Below are 23,193 nucleotides of genomic sequence, written 5' to 3'. Positions count from 1 at the left end.
ACATGACGATGAAGATTCTTCAAAAAAGTATAAATACAGCATCATAGTCTAAAAAAAAATCTCAGGATAACCTTATTAGCAAGGAAGCAGTAGCTGAATAAAACGAGTTAAAATTGGGTCAATACACTTGAAAGAGAATTGAAGAATCGGACCTCTAAGAACAAGGTTTAGCATTTTAGCATAGTTTAGCATAGCTTCAACTGGACAACACACCTAAACTCCGAACTCCTCTAATCACATTATGCAAGAGAATCGCGCACAGAACCGATAATTCGATTCGATCTAACGTCCGATTTCTAATTCGATTGTAAATGCGTTCCGATTGTAATGATAGTGGGTCCAAATCGGTATGACAGTTCATAAATACGAGCGCTGTTAGTAATTTGGTCACAATAGCCCGAGGGCCAGTTCAATAGAGTTTTCGGTTTTGTTAGGGGCCTAATTATTATTGTTACGTAAATTGAGAGGCTATTTAATTGTGCCCCGAGTGCAGTGTTAAAATTAGACATGTTATTAAAATGGGCACTGAAGTCGTTATTCAAAACCAGGCTGACATTTCTTAGCCTCAATTTGTCTAACTGCCTGTGTCCTAGATTCTTGGAAGAATAATTGCTAGGATCTAAAAAAAATGTTGCGCGAATTATAATGAGGAAAAGAATTTATTAAAAACAACGAGGTAGAGTTTATCTCTTGATATGTTCATTATATCATATAACGTTTGCTGATACTTATGTCTGCAGATCATTATTTAGGTTTAAACTTTTTTTTAAATATTACGACCCGTCGAAGGATCGAGCAGTATTAAGCACGCCCGAAGCTTTTCGATATGTTTGTCCACCGAACCGGGCCAGACCCTACAAAGTTCGTGAGGTCGGAAACTGGCTCATGTACCTGTCAAACTTGACGTACTGCAGACGCATCTCACACCGTGTCCTTTCACTAATATTGCACAATACAATGAAGAGACGAATTAATATAATGTGCCGTGTAATAGGCGCCTAAGACAATGGTGATACTTGTATGTACCCTGTCGTCGGTATTGTGTGGGATATCACTTGATTGTTCCGTGATGTGGTTTATCTGATTTCTCTTTGATACGTGGGTTCTATGGTTGTGTTAAGTGAATTGGAATTAGGATGTACTTTGCGTCTTCTGAGAAGTAACGTTATTATTGATTTCTCTACAAGATGTTGAATAAAATCATATTTGTGTACTTAATAGAATGGATTTTATCGATATTCGCAATTTTTTTGTACATTCATAAATACATATATGTATCAGATAACGTGCTTTTAAATTAGTTTATTTGCCATTACCTAATAATTTACGACCACAAACCTGATTGTAAAGTCATTAGAACAACTTCTCACCTCATGTTAGTATATCAGGACCATTAAAGTCATTTGTAAATTATGATCTAATGTAGCATTAACTTCAGAGATCGTTCCAACAATTTATTGGTTCAAGTATTCCTTAGAAACGGGAGGATGTGCTTGTCTTAAAGTAAAATATGATACCTATTCGCGATCGCTTAGTGGGCGTCCCGAGGATAGATTTATCGTGGAAACTATCTGTGGGCAAAGCCCAAGTAATTTCTATTAAGAGTAATTTGTAAACATCGAACGGAAATCAAACGGAATTGGATTAGAAATACACACATTTCTAATTAGTTGTTTGTGTTCAGTGGTCTACTTAAATGAGTTGTGTGTTTGTTAATAGAGGCGTATAGGCGTTTTTGACTTAGGTGAATCACATTCTATGTGAAATCTGCCGTATTAAAACGCCGAAGATGAGAAATGGCACATCCAGAAGAGATAGACGAAGGTGGTTTTATAAATATGTCTAACAACAGTCAAAGTGCATCGATCGTAATTATGAAGACCTGAAATATCCAAACGAATATCCAATACAAAGTTAGCAATCAGAATAAGAAAAACAACAAAGTATTAATCCGTAACCTATCTTAATGTCTGTCACATAAACCATAATAACCGTGAGTAAATATTTTTCTACATCTTATAACAACGGTCCGTTTCATACAAACATAGTTGCACCATAAAATTTATTATGTGAAAGGGCACACGGCAATCAAAGGGTCAGATATCACAGGGTGACATTTGAAACAACTGACAACTGGACACAAAGTAACGTATCATTGAACTTCGAACATTATTTAGGCGGATTCCGGATTTCAGATCGTGGCGAAAATACAATTGAATGGAAATCATTCACGTGGTAATTGACAAATTGTCCCAAGGTTCCGATTTCGGCAAGCAGATAATAATGAATGAGTGACAGTTATATGAGAGTGGTGCCAGTCTTTGAACACACAGTTTGCCAAATGCAAAAGTTTTGAGAGAGGCTCCGAAAGTAGGACGACGCACAGTGGTCCGGATTTTCAAAAAGGTGGACATAGGATCGAAAATGCATATTTAACTCAACTAAAAATTGTTTCGTATAGGAAATTTAACACTGATTAATACTTATTACTACCACTTTTCAAAAAAACTGCTCCTTCACCTAAAAAAAAAATATCGAAAATAAAAATGTATGGGAGAAAATCTATTTTATTTTTTTTCTCCCTTCAGTATCAAAGTATAGCAACCAAATCTTATATTCTGGTAAGTACCTATTGTTCTTAATACGACAAAACATAAATTGCTTGCGTATCCCTGCGGCTTTGGCGCCTACGATGCTTCAAAGTTTACAATTTTAAAGTTCAATTATCTTAACATTATTAACGAGTTTTTCTGAGTTTTTCTATTAAAATTAATACAGAATAATATTTTTTAATAAAAAAAGTCCCCCGCGCGCACCAACCGTGTTTTAGGCTCGCCCCTACTACTTGGGACTTAAATATAGTACTGGTGAAATGACAGTATACTTAGTGTAGTATACAACTTTGCCGAACCCTTCGGGGAATACCTATAAAGCGTGACTGCCCTAATTGACCTCCTCAACCCAGTTACTCTGACAACACAATACCCCTTGGTAAGACTGGTGTCAGACTTACTGGCTTCTGACTACCCGTAACGAAGTTCACAAAGGAGTGAAGATGTAGACTTCAGTGATTCATCGGCTTTCATGTCAAGTCTTGTCCCTCTTAAATAAGTTTCACATAATAGCACCATATGGGAAAACCGAGCACCTTCTTCAACACATTATTGCAGGCCCATTAAGTTTGAGTTTTGTAAAGAGACAGCAGAATACATCAAGCAAAAAGAAGCTGCATTGAAGGAAGAAATAATTAAAACCGGCCAAGTGTGTGTCGGACCCGCGCACGAAGGGTTCCGTACCATCCAAAATAATATTCTATATATGTATATGGCAAAACAATCACGTTTGTTGTATGGGAGTCCCCCAAAATATTTATTTGATTCTAGGTTTCATATTTGTTGTTATAGCGGCAACAGCAGTACATAATCTGTGAAAATTTCAACTCTCTAACTATCACGGTTCATGAGATACAGCCTAGCGACAGACGGACGTACGGACAGTGGAGCGAAAACAACAGGGTCCCGTTTTAACCTTTAGGTACGGAACTACGGAACCCTAATAACATCCCCCATCCTCCGAGCCTTTTTCCCAAACTACGTTGGGGTCGGCTTCCAGTCTAACCGGATGTAGCTGAGTACCAGTGCTTTACAAGGAGCGACTGCCCTATCTGACCCCCTCAACCCAGTTACCCGGGCAACCCAATACTCCTTGGTTAGACTGGTGTCAGACTTACTGGCTTCTGACTACCCGTAACGACTGCCAAAGATGTTCAATGACAGCCGGGACCTACAGTTTAACGTGCCATCCGAAACACAGTCATTGGCGTCTAAGATATACTTAGAAAGTACATACAAACTTAGAAAAGTTGCATTGGTACTTGCCTGACCTGGGATCGAACCCGCGCCCTCATACTCGAGAGGTTGGTTCTTTGCCCACTAGGCCACCACGACTCTAGGAACCCTAATAACATCGATTCTACAAAATGGGCAGGGCTAGAGATTAGTCACGAGCTTCATATGACAATGATCGACGGAAAAGTGGCCACTATTTTATTATAACGGATACTTTGTCTGCATCTGCCTGCAATATTTGCCTTGCTAAGCCGACCGAGATGAACAAGCTGTCAGAAGTATTTTCAAGACCTGTTCGAGAAGATGTTTATAAATGTGGACTTTCTACTCTTCATATGTGGATTCGTTGTACGGAGTGTATTCTACACATATGTTCCAACATGGAATTTGGGTTGTGGACTGCACGAGGTGCTAACAAGTAACTAAAAGCTGCGAAGAAACATTTGACACAAGAAGAATTCGAACAGCAAATTTGAATACTTATGGATTTGGTGAAGCAAGGCTTTGGAACCACAAAGGCCTACTAAAGCATTTTGCGGTTATTCTTCAAACGATTTCATCAGGATGTGCTATAGATATTGAAAAATTCAGAACTTAATGCAGAGAAACAGCTGAGATCTTTGTGCATTTACACAAGCTACTCATATACGGTGCAGACATTTGTCATCACTTTGGCCTCCTACCAATTAGCATTCTTTCCGAAGAAGCGGGCGAAGCAAGAAATAAAGAATTTCGAAGAAGTTCGTGAATATCATACAAGCAATATCAATCATGCAAGCACGTTAAACTGTAGGTCCCAGCTGTTATTGAACATCTTTGGCAGTCGTTACGGGTAATCAGAAGCCAGTGAGTCTGACACCAGTCTTACCAAGGGGTATTGTGTTGTCAGAGTAACTGGGTTGAGGAGGTCAATTAGGCAGTCACGCTTTATAGGTATTCCCCGAAGGGTTCGGCAAATTTGTATACTACACAAAAGTATGCTGTCATTTCACCAGTAGTATATTTAAGTCCCAAGTAGTAGGGGTGAGCCTAAAACACGGTTGGTGCGCGCGGGGGACTTTTTTTTCCTTAAAAGATATTATTCTGTATTAATTTCAATAGAAAAACTCAGAAAAACTCGTTAATAATGTTAAGAACTTTAAAATTGTAAACTTTGAAGCATCGTAGGCGCCAAGGCCGCAGGGATACGCAAGCAATTTATATTTTGTCGTATTAAGAACAATAGGTACTTCCCAGAATATAAGATTTGGTTGCTATACTTTGATACTGAAGGGAGAAAAAAAATAAAATAGATTTTCTCCCATACATTTTTATTTTCGATATTTTTTTTTAGGTGAAGGAGCAGTTTTTTTGAAAAGTTGTAGTAATAAGTATTAATCAGTGTTAAATTTCCTATACGAAACAATTTTTAGTTAAGTTAAATATGCATTTTCGATCCTATGTCCACCTTTTTGAAAATCCGGACCACTGTGCGACGTTATAATAAAAACACTTTTGTTATTATAGCTTTAATTAAGATATAACACCTACTAAGCTGTTACCTACACACATTATGCTAATTCAAACATTTATGGCCGGATACAACAACTAGAAAGGCATTATAACACCTCATAATTAGGCGCCAACAATCTCAACGAGCTTCGTATCCTCATAGGAAATCATACTATGACGTAAAATCTACCGCAAGTAACATTCCGACTTGATTGACATCTGTTACGACTGTAACGAGTAAATTGATCGATTATAATCTCATAATCGTACAAGGACTATCGATAAACGTGTTTATTTTATATCGATGACAGATACAAGAATATCGAGAACTTTCCTTTTAAATGATTGACTGAACAACTGACTGAGACAATAACAATGATTGATGTATGAATGGTAATGCTTGTCATTTAGATTTCGTGGTATTTAACATTACAAAGGCAAGAAATGCCTTAAAGGAGAAAAAGGGTATAGATTTTATCTGTCGATACGCGGACCACCTTATGCGAGTTGCAATTCGATATTTGCAATCGACATTGTCTCGTTGCTATTCAAGTTTATAATGCAGTGAAATATCCATTTACATGGCGAATGTTCGCTGTGGAAGGTTCTTACAATGAACATGTAGATATAATAAAGGTAAAGACAGTACACCAAAACAACCCTTTATTTTTTTTGCCTTGTATTATACCTAGTCATTATCTATTTGTAGTTCCCTTGAGCCACATGCTAGACAAGTATGTAATGGTTCACAAAAAATGACAAATTGTTGGGTTGTCGCCAGCCGCTCAGTTACTAACCTATTTCCTTCATTTGTCTTTCATAATTAGCGCGGGATGAGACACAAATATCTGTGTTAGCGTACCTCGTCTCTATTTGTATGTCACCTGGTATATAATCCCAGTAAAATATGCAGATGAGGTGTCGGTACTAGCGTAATTTAAAAAGGTTACCCCAGTGTAATACAAGAAAAATATATCTAGACTGAAATTCCTAGATGAAAATATATATCTAGCGTGTCAATCACTTCACACATGCATAATTGAATATCTAACAGCGAAAATTATATTTGCAAACATTGATGTGTACAAGACATTTCCTTACAAAATAATATCAAACAAACCTGTATTGACAGTCGGTACGCTAACCATATAATACAAACTTTCATTAACATTTATTATATTAGCATATCAAAGGCGTTTTCACTCGTGTATGGCATAGGCTTTGTATGGGCATTGTGTGCAAGACGCGCGCGTAAAGAAAATATTTGCATAATCATCGCGGCGGCGGATTCATTGCCGTGGGTTTGTGTACAATGTAAGGTGCGTCACGATATTTATTTATCCGACTTTTAAAAAGGAGATTTTACGTTCGATTCGTTTGTGTCAACTACTGTTTCTATATTGATGAATTAGTACAGGTACTAGATCACTTCTACATTTTTTACTGAATGCTATTTTTTTATTGCCTGTACGGACATAAGACATGTAGAAATAGTAGTTGAACCACGAAAAACGTCAATTCAGATGTCTTTAACAATTTGCTCACAGAATCTAAACATATATTTGTATCATGAAAACAGTTTAAGTTTTATTTTCATTACATTTTTTGCCAATTTATGAGTTCGTGTAAACTCTGAAAAACCAAGATTTTTGTCTGTTTAAATGAGAATTTGCAACACCAAATCTCAATAAAAATTACGCTATCCTATAATGATACTGCGATATCCCATGAAAAAAATTACTACAGTTACTCCATTTGATTTCTACTTGTAAGAAGTACCTAATGCAGAGAAACATTTCTTCAGAGATGCACAAAGGCAAAATCTTTGCAATTCTTACAAACACTTCATCAGTCAACAAAATTACTTTATCGTGACGCACAAACAATGGAGCCACACGCCGGCGCGGGCGCACAGCTGTCAATCAGGCGTGCGCCACAGTGGGCGTCAGTTGTACGTTGACATTGGAAAGTGGTACCGCAAACATTTTATTGGTCACTAATACGTGTATGTGCTTGTGATTGTATGTAAATAGCGGTGTTGTCTCATAATTATTGCGTATTAGTCAAATTACAAGATAAAACTGGGGTTGTCTGAAAATGTTTTAATTATAATTAGGTTTGCCTAAATATAGCAATGAATACTCTATACTATACTAGAAATAAGACACCCCTCACGATGCACCCATAACGGGGTCATTTATAGATTCCCCACCAAAAAAAAAAATGATCATTTCTATTATGTGCCTCGTTAATGTGTATTCCCTAGAAGAGCTATAATCTATACTAATATTATAAAGAGGAACACTTTGTTCATTTGTTTGTTTGGTTGTAATGGATAAACTCAAAAACTACTGGACCGATTTTAAATATTCTTTTTCCATTAGAAAGCTATACCTATTATTTTTTATCCCCGTGCGTGGGTGAAACCGCGAGAAAACGGCTAGTTATTTATAAAGTTGATTCCCTTCCCCAAATGCAATTTTGCTAACCATCAATAAATTTAAAGTCCAAAGTACTTAAAGAAGTACACGCATGCTGAAAAACGATACGATTCAATGACCATGCCACTAGCTGAAGTCTTTTTTTACAAAGCACTTTATCCGACTAGTACCCGGTAATCCTTGGATACTGTTACTCGTCAGTATCAGGTTTCCAGTCTACCAGTAGGACCAGTACTAGCAGTGCATGTTAAAAAATAATTAAAAAGGGATCCTCAATGGTGGAGAAAGTTGATTCGAGTTTCAGGAAATTGTGGTAAATTAGGTCAAAGATTATTAAGGATTAAAACCTTAAGTTCAGAATAAAAAGTATTTCATCAACCACAATAGCCTTTCTACAAGTGTAAACAAACGTCGAATAAAAGCTTTATTGTACAACGTTTTCCTCAAAGCTTTATAAATAAACCATTTCTTCTTATTCCAACCTGAATGCCTTAAATAGAAACAAGATTCTTTTATTTAATCAGTCCATTTTCCTTGAGCTTTAACTCGCTTCTATTTCATCATCTCCCGAGCCTTTTCCCCACCATGTTAGGGTCGGCTTCCAGCCTAACCGGATGCTATTACTATTTACAAATTAAAAAAAAAAACATTTTACAGGTCGAATTATTGCAAGTAATTTTCTCTAACAATGAAGTGCAGAAAGGCAACGCGCACGCGCAAGCCAAGCAGGTGATAATATAATAATGAATCGGTCACTGCGCAGTAAATCAGAGGCGCTGGAGGGCACCACGCCCCTCCCCCCTCCACCTCCTTACACTTTCAGCGAAAGCGACAACCCTGCGAAGGGCGATACTAATATGTGTAGTGTGACCAGATGTAAATTACTATAATCATAATCAAGTATAGTTAGAATGGTAAATGGCTTGGAAAACTACGTCATCATTATCCAAGATATACCTACTTAGAAAGTACAGAAAACTTGCATAGGTACTTGCCTGACTTGGAATCGAACCCACGCACTGATACTTAAGAGGTTGGTTCTTTATCCACTAGGCCACCACGACTTGAAAACCTACATGTTGAAAAGCTCAATGTGAGAAAGCAAACTTTCAATACCGATCAACCCATTTTGAGTAAACTAAATTTCAATTGATATATAGCCGATATGAAATAACTAGGACCAACATTCTATTCTGGAAAGCTAACTAACAGCGCTACAATTCAATATTTTAATCTTTACTGCAGTTTCAATTGGATTACAAGCACTAATACGTAGTTTCTCGAATTGAAACGGCGTAACACAATCCAGCTATCCAAGTAATTGATGGTCACTGTATCGAAAGAGCTTGCAGCCGGTATAGGGACCAACTGACGAAGAGAATTACAAAGATCGCGATGCACTTTCTACGGCAGCCTCTCTTATTGGGCGGAGGTAATACGCTATTTTTCAATTGCTCGTTCGATTCCTTGGTTGTTACTTTCGCAGTGATTCAAAATTTCATGTTTCCTTTTGTTTTTGTTTGGTTGAAAGGGAATATTGGAAGCATCATAATACTATACACAACTGTTGATTCAATCGCTATATTCGTCAGGTTCACTTTTTACAAACTTTGCCACATTATTATCGACCTCAAACTAGCTCACAACAGACATTGTTGTTTATTTTGCAATAGAGATGTCGGTTACCAACGGATTACCAAACAACATTAATACAAGACCCTACATAGGCCGACGTGGGTGTTATCCCATATTCAATAATACACAATTAAAAGGCTAATGCACTCGCTAATGGCACGAGTCGATATAAGTATCGATACTCATGACAAACTATCGAATAGTAAATCGGTGAATACAAAGTCACCCACGCGTCTACGGGCGGTCTGCTTCGCCGTGTTTATTAATATGCCCGATTCAAGTCTATTTAAAGTGATACTGTGTCAATAGATGCCGAATGAATTATATTACAACGTATTTAAAGCTCTAGTAAATCGTGGCTTTGAATAAACAATAACGTCTTTAAGAAGATTAGTGTCACTTCAACTAGAACGTTAAACGGATAAAAAGCAGCCGTTTCCTCCATTTCCAAGTCCTATTTAAGAGTTTCCGTTTTTTTCCAGTTGGCGATTAATTGTCGCCACATACATGGTTACATTTAAGCCCGCAATCGGCATCTAAGCGTGGTATTTATAATTGGCTCCTGTTTGCGACTCTGTACTGTTAATTGGCACTACGAGATTCTCTCGATGCCGTCGTAATTACGGAGCGAGCGAGAAATTGTCTCCGGAGAAGCCTAGACCGAACGTTGCTTGGTAATTGAATAACTTGCTCATTTACATGCTAGCGTTTTTATGTTTTCAGAAAATCTTTTAGTGAATTTTCTTCGCATGCTGTTTTTAATACTTACAAGAAAAATGATTACTTACAATATTGTTCTATCAACGAACCTATCTACTTTCAAACAAAACAATAACAATGCAACTGAAATCACTCCAACACAACTACCGTTATATGTAATAGCACCCGTTTACACTGCGGGACAATCGCCAACCAATAAAATCAAGACAAACGATCTCTTTCATATCTTTGTTGATTGCCTGTCGGACGCACAACGCACTACCAATACTCAATCAAACAAAAGTGGGCCAAGTCATTAGTGAGCCCTAAACTAGGTCGCATTGTGAATTGAATATTGTGATAATTTACAACCAGATGATGGAGATTACGAATGAAATGAGACAAGTAATAAGTGGGCATGCTGCATGAAATGGAACGTCTAAGTTGAGATATGATTCGTGCTTCGAATGTGTCAGTCATTGTAGGCAATCTGGTGTTGCTGTTTTGTTGGCTATTAGCTATTTTAATCTTAATTATTTCTGCAATATTGCCCAAAATTACAATACAGAAGCATAGTCATTTTTTGGACAATATCTCTAATTTTTAATTAAAAAAATATACTACTGAGAAAAACGTATGAGGAAAGGAATGCTCCCACAAAGTAAGAAGTGTTTATAAACTCACGAGTCTTACTTCAACAATATCTGATGTTATGGAGTATGTTATCGTTACAGAAAATGTAATTCGCTTCACACGGCTATTATAACTTATTGATAAGCCTTTTGACCAACCAAACATTCATATGAAGTTCAGAAATACACACGAATCTTATTTGAAAAATGGTAAATCATCATAATGTACTTCATTTTTGGTCCGTCAATTTTAGTGAAACCGAATCAGCCATCGCTATACAAAATCAGTACCCCAAAAGCACGTGAAAGATTTCGCGGTTTACCGTCTATATCCTGGTCATTTTGCTCCAATTGTCTGGCAGTCAGACGGCAGTAAACTGCGGTTTTAGGCCAAGGCCCGGCTGCGACTCCGCCCCGTCTCGCCGCGATGTTAGCCAAGCATTCGGATGGGCCCTTATCTGGGTCAGAGCGAAATTCAAACGGACATTCATTGCAAATAATTGTACCCGATGAGTGGTTATTAAACCCCTTAAAATTGAAGATGAAGATAATTTCGTCCGTTGAGTCACTTTATGGCCGAATTGTGCCAAATGTTTGGGGTGGCGGATTATTTTTGATTGTGGAGAGATTTTTCTACAGTTATTTTTGATGAAACAAAGAGGACATTTATAAGCTTTATTAAACTCAGTTTTTTTGTTTAACCAAACTTGAAGTGATTCCATTCTAGTATCAACTTTATCTCCTAATAATCGATTTCCCTTTACCACAAGCTTTTGCACGCCTTGAATCTCGCAACATGTCATCCTCCGCTATTGTGGTGCCAAACTGGCCGACACCCACTTAGACTCATTATAATACGAAAGCTGTCAATGACTCAAACGGGGAAGGAACGGAAACCGGAGAGCCAGCTCAGTTTAAATTACTTGCATATCGGGAGGCGCCGCAGCCAAGAACAATGTGTTATTGTCGGTTTTTTGTGACAATTTGGGTTCTTGTGCAATATTGACGGAATTGTATAAATGATTGGAGGATACTGTTCGAAGGATCCGGGATTTCTGCAGACATTTACATTGTTTTATTTTCTGGGATTAATCTCCATATTCATAAAGATCCTTTTACAAAATTAGCAAATACATCTGTTGTTATACTCAACAGTTATTTTCTTGTATGTGTTACAACAACTAATTTTATTTGGTGAAACCAAGGAAACTCACCAAAATAAAAGGAACATCACCCTTGTTGTTTTCTTCTGTGATCGTTGTTGATGAATCAGTAAGCAGTGACTTTCGCATCGATGCATTGAATAAGACGCAAACAACTGAATAGCGCGTCATGCAGTTCAGACGGTGATTAGCATAACGAGGAACAAAACACGCCTACTCATATTATACGCATTGAAATCTTGTAAATATCGAACAGACAACATACCTATTCTATTTGCATGCATAGTTACACCTTTGGACCTTCCTTTTGAAGCAACACTAACCTTTAAGCTTTTTAATTATAAATGAAATGAAAATTGTTCCTATGTCCCTGACGATTCCACGCAAAATGGAAACCCAATGATGATGTATCAATACAGTCTTAGCTTACCTGAACATCTCTCCTAGGTGGTGGCCTCATAGCTGGCGGTGCTGGGGCTGGCATCCTCATCGGAGGAGGAGCTACATGCCTGAAGGCCGGTGGCTGCGGCTGCGGCGGCGGCGCCGGAGGTCGCGGGCCGTGCAACACGGTCACAGCCGGCACGAGGGGCGGCGGCCGGCGCTCCATGGCCCGTTCAACGATAGCCAGGTGTTCTGACGGCCGGATTAATCGCGGGGGAGCCGGCAGCCGCAACGGGTCGGGCTGCAGCCGAGGCTCTGGATAGACGCGCGGGTCGGGTTGTAACTGCGGTTCCGGTTGAAGCCGTAAGTCGGGCTGTAGCCGCGGGCCCGGTTGTATGCGCGGGTCGGAATGCATGCGCGGGCGCGGCTCTGGAGGGCGCACGGTTTGCCGCGGCGGGGGCGCCGGCGCGCGCCGTGCCCTCGCCGCTTCCGATTCGTCTGCCATCGGTGCGCGCCAATCTGTTGACAAACAAATTCAATCGTTAATAATTGTTGGGATTCGATTAGGGGAAAACCGGGAGACTTGCCCAGGTGGGAGAGTTGAACCACCTTTCAAAATTGTATTTGAATTTAGCTCGAACGAAACGTCAAAGCGTTCATTGGTCGCACTCAAGAGGCCAATCATAAGTATGCAGCCGCTTTGCATCTTAGTGGTGTGGTTCGTCAGTGACAATGTAAAACGTGTTTTTGTTGCTGCGGAGTGTATTTTCTTGTTTTAAGTAGTTTTGTGATTGCTGTCATATTTATTGAGGTACGTATTGTGTGTTGCTATTATTATATTGCCAAACAAATGTAGTTTGACGTATGCTTAGTGTTTTTTCTCTACGATCTAAGGGTTTTCTTTGTCATAACCTAAATGGGGAATTAGTGTGAGCGGGAGAGTTGCACCAGGGCGGTTGCGGGAGACTTGCTCAATGGTTCATGTCTCCCTGTGCAGGGAAATTATACTTACCTACTTAATTTTATTTATTTTTTCTATCTTTATATAGTTTATTGTATTTGCAGTGCCAACTTGTACGATGCCTTTTCAATACAAGCCTCCTGAAAATGCTCGCAAATGAAAAAAACTCACAAAAATGGAATTGCAAAATGCCATAGATGAAATTAAGGGAGGCGCTTCTATTCGAAAAACTTCAAATAAATATGGCATAGATAGAACTACTTTGAGGCGATATAAATTAGATGAAGACAAAATTAATAAATTAGAAGAAAAAAAATTGTCAATATAAAGCATCACAGGTGTTTACAACGGCCGAGGAAAAGCTTCTTGTCAATTATTTGTTGACATGCAGCAAAATGCATTATGGTTTGACAAGAAAACAAGCAATGCAGTTACGTTAATTATATTTTCTTTGGTGGCAGTATTAAAAACAAGTTAATTATTGTATAAGGCAAGATATTAAAACTATGATTGAAGCCGAAAATGATTTTTATTTTCCACAAAAATCATATGGTCAACTCTCCCCACACCTCGGTTCAAGTGTCCCTGTTGGTAGGGAGACTTGACTCATTTTTCATTTTTTAGTAAAATGCCAATAAAATTTTACTAGAGCATTTATTAGCAATATAATTAAGCACAAATATACCTACTAAAGTAAGGCATCATATAAGTGTATAATCGATTCTCTAAACCCAATAAACAAATAATTATGATATTTTATATTAAAAGTGGTTCAAGTCTCCCGGACTTCCCCTACAATTACTAAAGCATTTTCAATTTAGAATCCTACAAAGTAAGTACTCAAAATCAATTCTTGAAAGTGAGTTCCCTATTGTGAAAAAGACTTTCATTAATTTGTTGTTTTTTTAACAAATAACTCGCTATTTGCACAATCCCCCAAATAGGCTAGTTTCCTAAAAAATAATAATTAGTCCGTCTTGTAGATTGTCCAAAATTAAGCGATACGTATTTTTTCTTTTTTAAATTGGATCAGAACTTGTTAAGATATAGCGTGTTAAAGTTGAGTGTGACGTCACAAGTTGCTACAATTTTCAGGACACTGTGACGTAAAAGGCCCCCACTCCTAATTTTTGAAGTGTATTATCTTTGTCATTTTAAGTTTAATTAAAAAAAGAAAAAATACGTATCCAATATTTTTTGATTATCTAAAAAGCGGACTAAATATTATTTCATTATTTCGACCCTGGAAACTACCCTATTAACCTCACCTAAGGACAAAAAATAATCAATCACTTGGAGCGACATGCATTTTGCCCCTATTAATCAAAAAACACCTCATCCCTAAACTAACAAAGGGGGGAAATCACAAAGTAGAATTGGGGTTCCCTCTCTATTGACTATTGAGCCCGAAGCAATGAAATAACAACGTATCACGCAATCCCTTCTATCAATCTTGTTCACGGGTAAAATAAATAGAAAAAAATTATAACTTTTAATATTTTCGTTATTGAAGAGCGCGCCATCTACACGACGCGCGCGGAACTTGGTAGAACGGTAGTTTACGAAGTAATTTTTACGTCCGACGCGGCGCCTTACATTGGCGACGCTGTGTCTGCGCTTGCGTGCTATTGAACGTTGAACTCATGGCACTGCACTTGTAGGGCAATAAAGGCATTCAAAACGATACCCAGAGGTTCCACAGACGCCATAAAAAGCCATTTAAGCGTGTATTTTTCTTAGTTTTATAGACGTACAAGAACACGTACTGTTTACGAAGCTTAATAAATTTTTATTCCATAGATTTAAATTCACAAGCAATTTAAAGTACTGTCTTTATTTAGCGGTATCTAAATTATTGTTGTTACAATGGTGTGAAAATAGATCTAGATAGTAAGAGCTCTGATTCAGTGCGTCTAATAGCCATGAATAAAACATGACAATGTTGATAATGTTACATAACGGGCTCTCGCTATGGGTTGCCATTTTATAAATCATTAACCGTTGCATTTGCATATGATATCTGATTGGAGATTTGAATTACACTAGCGCAGTAATGGCTTGCAGTCCGTTATTTCATTCAGGTGTTAAACACGTCAGGAATAATTGTTTGTGACAATGTTATCGGAATCTTATGCAGTGTAAATACATGGTCTGTTATTTCTAGTATTACAGTACCTACAACGACCTACTTTTTTTTGCTCTTACGAGATAGAGGATGATACTAGAAAGTCACACTTAACTGTGCATGTACCTAACTGTCTAAATATTCCTTTTGAAGACGTTTGGACCAATTTCCTCAGCTACCCTGTTCTGACCCAATTTATTCTATGATTGATTGAATTGATTCGATGGTCGGTTACCGATCGATAATACAATGTAATGCTTGGCTATCTTCACTTGTTATTGTCAAATCCTAAAAGAAAAGGCTCAAATTAAAACTGCCTTATTATTCCTGAGTTCACGAAGTCACTAAGTATATTTTTATTTACCACAACTCCATAATAAAATAATATAAACATCAACTACATAAGAAAGCTATCCCATAATTTCTTGGCACATTTGCTGCGATTGCCAGTAGACTGGGCAAGTTGAAGCCTACATTTTACGATGAACATTATCTAGCAAACAAGTGTGCAGGCGCAGCATATCTGACACATTTCAGCTTTCTACCTGCGCCACTCGGACTTGACAAACTTGACCACAACACTATGATATCACTGGTTTTCTAGCGATGCGTTGGAAAACTGACAAATCAATTCACGCGTTTGATGAAAATATTGTGTTGTTTTTATTGAGGTGGAAATATTTTATTACTTAAATTTGTATCCAAGTATTTAGAATAACTGTAGTTACTAATTAATGATTAAACAAACAAATATGTTTAGATAAAAATTAGTGACACACAAAATGACGAGGACGAAATCGATTTGGATTATGGAAAGTTATTGAAAATTTTCCTAAAAAATGAATCCTGGGCGGGCAGTTAGCATATGTACATCCTACTATGTAAGGAAATATTTAATTTGTAAAGACCTTGGTAAAAACCCATTTAAACCAAACTCACAGCTCCTGTATTTAAAATTAACTTTTGTGTACCCAATCCTTTCGATATATCTCAAAATAAAACCACAAACAAAATCACTCCACTCAAACCGAAAAAATCCGGTTTTGACCACAAAACGAAAGGGTGCACTTGACTCCTTGACTTACTGGTATAAAACCAATTAAGCGTCAAGTTGAAAGGTCTAATTGACAAACAAACTCAAAGATGGGTAGCGGAGAACATTTTTGACCCCATCCCTTTCAAGGACCGAGGAAGGCCGATTAATTACGTCATAGATGCTTAACGTCATGGTCCTCTTCTTTGTTTATGGCTATTGTTTATTGCGTTGTCTCTGGATGTAAGGTTTTACTGTGCGCGGTAATGTCATCGAACTTTATGAGTAAGGTTTTATGCTGGATTTGTTTTTGTTTTGCTCTTTATTTATTTTATTACGCACGTTGATATTTGCTGTGTTAATAGTTGAGATTCAGTTGAAGTGATCTCTTATCTTTTTTACTTAATCAAAATTCGCACGCAGTGATATCGTAGCGTAAGAAACAAATAGAAATGTTCTCGCGTTTAATTTTAACCGAAGATTCATCTAAGATTTATCTTTCTCTAAAAAGTGATTCTAATAACAACGCGTCCGAATCTACAAAGATCTAAACAACATCAAAGACAGACAATGGCCATAAAAAACGCTATTCTGAAGATAACGATACAGATAAACTAGGCAGATAAAACGTATATTCACACTAAACAAACCTCGGGGTATTCAATCACAACACTTGAAACAAAGAGTGTTACACCAAAGTATTTGCACGGCCACTAAACGATCCTCGATAGCCTTACGTTTAACGTCACTTCACAAACACAATTGCAATACACCGATAGGTGCAATATACACCGTTGCTATGGCAACACTGTATACGTTTTTCCCTCCAAAATGAACGCATGCGCGTCAATGTAACTTCAGACATTTGAATATAGGAATTTAGACTCTAAAGTCATGACAATTAGGATGTAGGTTGACGAATATTGAATGGGAAGGGGTCGCGTGCCTTGCCCCACGCAAACTTATTCCTTTCGAATGATAGCCTGCAGTAGCAATTTTCCTATTATTAATAAAATATGTATAGGTATGTAGGGGTGATTGTACTGGGAAATATTGCTCATTTTCTACTTGCGTAAGATTGCTTGTATCATTTACACTACCGGTGTTTAGAGTGCCGACTACTGTAATGATGACTTTGTTCATAAGATAATAACTTGCAACTAGTACATACAAAGTATATTGCTATAGGGTTGGCACTTATTTTAATAACATAAATGTACATTTAAATATTCATTCACTATGAATTAAATATTCTGATATCACAAGGAAATTCTAATGTCTCCCTAAGTTTAATCTACTTAAAATATTAGCATTTAAATAGATATTTTCACCCCCCTATTTCGTCAGATAACGTTTAAAAACTTAAGCTCATCCTTTACATTAGAATGCGATAAAACTCAGGGGTGGAAACTTGATATCCTTTTTGACATTATACTAATGACTGATATTATCTTTAAAAATTACCATAATTATCTACTTTAAGTTTTTCTTGGTTCTTTCTGGAAGTCCTACACCGAAGAAATTATTTATACTATAAGATTTACATTATAGTCAACCCTTAAAAACGCACGTCGAGTAATAACTAGGTATTCCAAGTATGCCATTAAAAATAAATATGGTGTTATGTATTTCCATTTGTCTTACCGGTATGTGCGTAATCCGCATTTAATATTATTCATACATATCAGATGTCGAGATGCCAGTTATTTCTTCTATCTCTGCCATGCATTGTCCATTGTTATGTTTGGATAATAAATACATGCGTTCTGCCTATTTATGCATTTTCCTTGAAGAATTTTTCTCACCAATTAATAACGTCGTCTACATAGAATTTTGGAAGTCAGTCTCAGAGTTGATCATCATAAAACTTAATTTTGAAAACTGGCTCTTAAACAACAGGCACAGAAGAAGGTGTATTTTCAAAACAAAAACCTCTTTAAATGCAAAAGGCATCGTTAACCATTTTTATTTTCATACGATTTAAATACACATGTGAGAAAAGATCGAAATCTTAGCGCCAAGAACAGTCGGCTAAAGTTAAAAGAACAATAGTGTCAATAAATTGAAGAGAACGAACTTTGTATGCGAGTCATGGGTAATTATCGCGCGGTCGTATCGTAGAGGTGCGCCTTAATGAGGGTCTATTGGACCACCCTAGAGGATACGTGGGGCGAATGACACTACGGCAGACGAAGGGTTGATTTGTTCGAATTTTGAAATTGCCCATTATTGTGCAAAGCACGTTTTGGTGTATTTTCTGGTGGCAATTTTGTTATGAAGTGGAGATGGGGAGAATAATCCTGAAACTGCTGACTGGGTTTTCAATATTCTGTCATTCTCTCAAAGCCACACAATGTATTATGTTGTTTTACATTCAGTTGCATTCAAACATAATTTGTGTCAAATCGTCGTAATACTGGTAAACTGGTACAGTCAACTTCAGGTCAGTGGTAACAGTTTTATAGGAAAATCGTACTAAGTGATGTCATGGATTAGTACTTTACAAAATAAATAAAATAATAATAAATAATTTTATTTAATGACCACTCATTTCCTACAAAGAACTGACTGCTTAAAAAGAAATCGTTTTATTTCAGCATTGCGAAGTGTCAAAGCTCAATTTATAGCGAAGAAAGTTTAATTATGCTGCGTTTAACATTTTTATGTATCCAATAAATGATGGGTAATAACATAAACGTCACTTCTCAAGTGAAAATATCCTCATTTAATTAGCAATCATCCGTATTGGGGGTGAAACTTGTGAATATTATTGCTAGCAATTATTTTGGTCGCGTAATGACGTGAAGGTTTGCATGGTTCTGTAATAGCTGGGAAACAATTAATCGATATCACTTTAATATGTTGTTCATCCAAACTAATATTATAAATGCGAAAGTAACTCTGTCTGTCTGTCTGTCTGTCTGTCTGTCTGTCTGTCTGTCTGTCTTTTCTTCACGCCTAAACTACTGAACCGATTTGTGTGAAATTTGGTACAGACATAGTTTGAAACTTGAGAAAGGACATAGGATAGTTTTTATTACAAAAAAAAATAAAAATAAAATTATTCCGGACATATAGCGCCATCTATTGGTCAAATCAAAAATCTGCTGGTAGTCACTATTCCACGCGAACGAAGTTGCGGGCAAAAGCTAGTCTGCAATAAAGAAACTAAAAATGCTTTAAATCAAAGGAGACTCTTAATATCCTTGTACCCGACAAGACCCATAATTTACTCTTATGTCCTTTAACATAAGAGTAAATTATGGGTCTTGTCGGGTCTTGCCTGTGTCTTATTGCACTCAAAATACCGTGCTACTGATGCAACCGGGTAAAACGAAGCTCTAAAAGGTCTCTCCTTTAGCTGTCCACACTCATAAACAACAACAAACCTAGAACAAGACATTACACCTCCCTATTATTCAAATCGTCCACTCCTTAACACGTGTGCACGCATGGATTTCGCCCAGTGAAAACGTTGATCGTTCAGATAAGGCCTTCGTCGGCTGCGACAAAGTGGTTGCTTGTCACACGGCGAATATTAACAGCTCCATTCGGCAGACAGATGTCTAGATACGCCGTGACCTCTGCCAGTAACCGCTTTACATGTCAACATGTGGAGATAGGACAATACTCGTATTTATGGAGCTTTTGAGGCATGACCTTTGGGAAAAAGAGAGTTTGTAAGTTTGGCAGTGAAAGGTGTTGCAATTGATAAGCATGTTTTTATTCGAACTTATATTAAAAATTCGAAAAAGCTCGCAGTGTTTAACAGGTCATTAGAGTCCTAAACAGTAACTTATTGAAGAGTCAGATGGATTAAGTAAACTTACGTCAAATAATTATGGTCATTAGTAACTTCTCCTAACTAAAATAGGTCTCCAAATTAGTTCTGAGAATTTCAGAGAGCTCACAGCATGGTTCAACTACGGTTTTCTCAGGAGCACAAAAATAGAGACCACAGTTTCGACAACGCTGCGATAAGCGGATGTTTTCCATCGCACGAAATAAAAACGAAAATCAATCCAAATAATAACAAAAGAACAATTACGAAAACCAGCTTCCTCTTCAAAAATAAATACCTGACGTAATTCAGCAAAAACACCAATTGTTTTATTACAAGGTCAATAAGCTAATCATCATTACCGATGATTGAGTGTACAAGGTTCTAATTGGTATGATGGTTACACCTGGAAGGAAGCACTATTACATGCAAATGCCTTGACCAGGTGTCTGCGCAGTGTCTATGGCACGCATCATTAGTCATTTAAACACACGTAACCGTCACGCGTTGATTCAGAAGGGTTAACACGTGTCGGCATGATAGTTGCCAGATGATGGTATTTTTAGGTTCTATTTGTAGCGAGATTGATTTTAATCATCAGTTCTGTCCCTAATAAGCAATTAAATCTAATGAAGCAGCAATATATATTATTCTTCTTCCGATTACTAAATGTGTAAAGGTAGGTACTATTCAAATGTCTGCCATTTTTGTCATTACAAGTATACCCTGACTAGAATATAGATAGGCACATTATTGGAGAATGCCTTATCCAATAAATTGGATAACAAAATCTTTCTATTTAGCGAGCTAAAACATGTAAACGGGTGAAGTAAACGTATGCAAGGTGGAAGTAGGAAAATTAAAGTTAACTGCGTAAGCTTAAGTAGACAAGCAACTAGTGCATCGCCCGCAGCAAACGGAATAAGCAGTTTTACTTCTAACAACTTGTTGAAAAGCACAGCTAGCATCACTTTCCTTTCATGCAAAATTAATGAAAGGGAAACTCCAAGAATTCTAACAGATTTCAATGCAGAAATCGTAATCTATATTTACGATTGTACGTGCCTTCTGAAACGGTTCTCACTTCACAAACAACGAAGTCTGTGCGGTTCTAAATGGTTCGTACCATTTAGAATCTCAGTTTGCCATCTTAATTACCGTCCTTTATTGCAAGACTTTTATTATCACTAACAACTAATCACATATTTTATGATCCAAGAACAAAGATGTGACTATTGGAAACTGAGTTCAAAGATTCTCGGCCATTACTTTGAAATGTTGTGGTATTTACCAAAGTGAACTTCTTGTTTACAACTTTATTACCCTGACATTACAGTTTACGTAGCAAGACGGGAATACGTAATCTGCCATATTTCACTCATATTAATGTCACTCAGTTACTTAATAAGCCCTATTTGTCGTAACCCATTCGCCAACGCAAAGACAGTTTCACTTGAGTCGAAGTATAAATAATAACAGCACTACAATAAATTAGGCGAGTTAATTAAATGCTAAGGGCCGTTGTTAATTGGCTTGAATTAATGACGCCCCGTTTATATGGGACGCTTACTACTTAAAGTTGAAGCGTTGAAACAAAGTGTGAAAAGTGTCGTTGCGAGATAGCATCAGAAACAATGAATGCTGAGGATACCGGAATGAAGACTAACTTGAACGCACTTTCTCTGAAGATAAAATTCTTACGCCGTATGTAAAAGGATGGGGATAAGTGAAATTGGGCAGCACGGTGATGCAAGTGGAAACCTCGCTGACAGCGAAATGCACACGTAGCGAACATAAAGTGGTAAAAGCTAGATTAGGTTTATGATTGCAGCTGAGGCGTGGAATCGAACGCCTTTCTCTTGCAGCTAACAAATGAGTCGGGATGCGAGCGTGATTTATTTATTCAAATCCGATGGCCGCTGATGCCGGTCACGTCTGCACTTCGTTTGTAGTCTGCGCACGAACTGAATAGGTGTCGCTGATTTGTGATGATACGAGCACTAGTTAACGTGTTTTGAATAATTGCCCATAACTTCCTTATTTCATTTTAATCGTTGGGAACTTTCTTTGAACAATTAATGTTACTTTCGTTGAAACTTGTTCAATCCTTACTGCAAAAGTGCTTCCTCTTGCATTGATTGGTTAATGCTGAGAGGGTGTGTATTAGGGCATGCAATTTCGGTAAAACAAAAATTACCGGTAAAAATTCGGTAATAAAAATATTTTTACCGGTAAACCGGTAAAACGGTAATTTTTGTAATTTTTTTAAAATGTGATATTATAACAATAAGATTGGGTAGTCTTAAAGCAAAAACTAAATAAATATGCAAAGTATAAGGTGGGAAACGTTTTTTGTGACGTGGGCCGTAACAAAAAACATGTCAGTACCATCCGTACGCGATGTCGCCGACAAAATGCAAGAGAAACGGCTGCGATGGTACGGACATGTAAAAAGGAGTGACACCTGAGGACATCGGCAGTGTGAATGTGATACTCAATCTCAATATACCCGGTCAAAGGCGCAAAGGCAGGCCGAAACCGTGGTGGTTGAGTGTCGTAATGAATGACATGAAAATCTGCGAACTCGAAGAGGAAGATGTCTATTCAGGAGGATAGAGCGAAGTGGAAGAAGGAAGATACGGAAAGCCGACCCCGTCACAAGATGGGATAAACGCTAAGAATTACCGTAAAAAAATATATTTTTCATTGGAGTGAAAGCCCTTTTTTATGGTAAATCATCAAATGACAGACTCTTTCTGTCTAAAACCCATGTTTTTTAGTAGGCGTTTTATGGACCAGGGTCGCGGTAACTCTTTCGAACAATCCCGGGAGGCCTGCTGGGCCCCACTGGGTTTGCTGACATCTCCCTGAGGAGGCCGTGGAACAACGCGCGCCGCTGACACAGGTCTGTTGTCTATGCAGACGGTGGAACGATGAGCCACCCGAACTCACCGCCCACAGACCGACGCCTATGGTGGCCGGGAGTCGTCTCTCGACCCTTGG

At 37.7% G+C, this 23,193-nt stretch overlaps 1 protein-coding gene across 1 annotated transcript in view; it reads right to left on the bottom strand.

Annotated features, from left to right (window-relative positions):
- The window catches only part of LOC110372685 (rho GTPase-activating protein 23), a 288,969-nt gene that overhangs the window by 230,934 nt on the left and 34,842 nt on the right, over positions 1-23,193 (bottom strand). Inside the window, 1 exon segment of the mRNA XM_049839107.2 lies at positions 12,340-12,809. Coding sequence (XP_049695064.2) covers positions 12,340-12,809 — 470 coding nt within the window.

The sequence above is a fragment of the Helicoverpa armigera genome, chromosome 9, assembly GCF_030705265.1.
Source record: "Helicoverpa armigera isolate CAAS_96S chromosome 9, ASM3070526v1, whole genome shotgun sequence".
In the NCBI taxonomy this organism is placed as follows: Eukaryota; Metazoa; Arthropoda; class Insecta; order Lepidoptera; family Noctuidae; genus Helicoverpa; species Helicoverpa armigera.
This window is presented reverse-complemented; position numbering and strand designations above follow the sequence as displayed.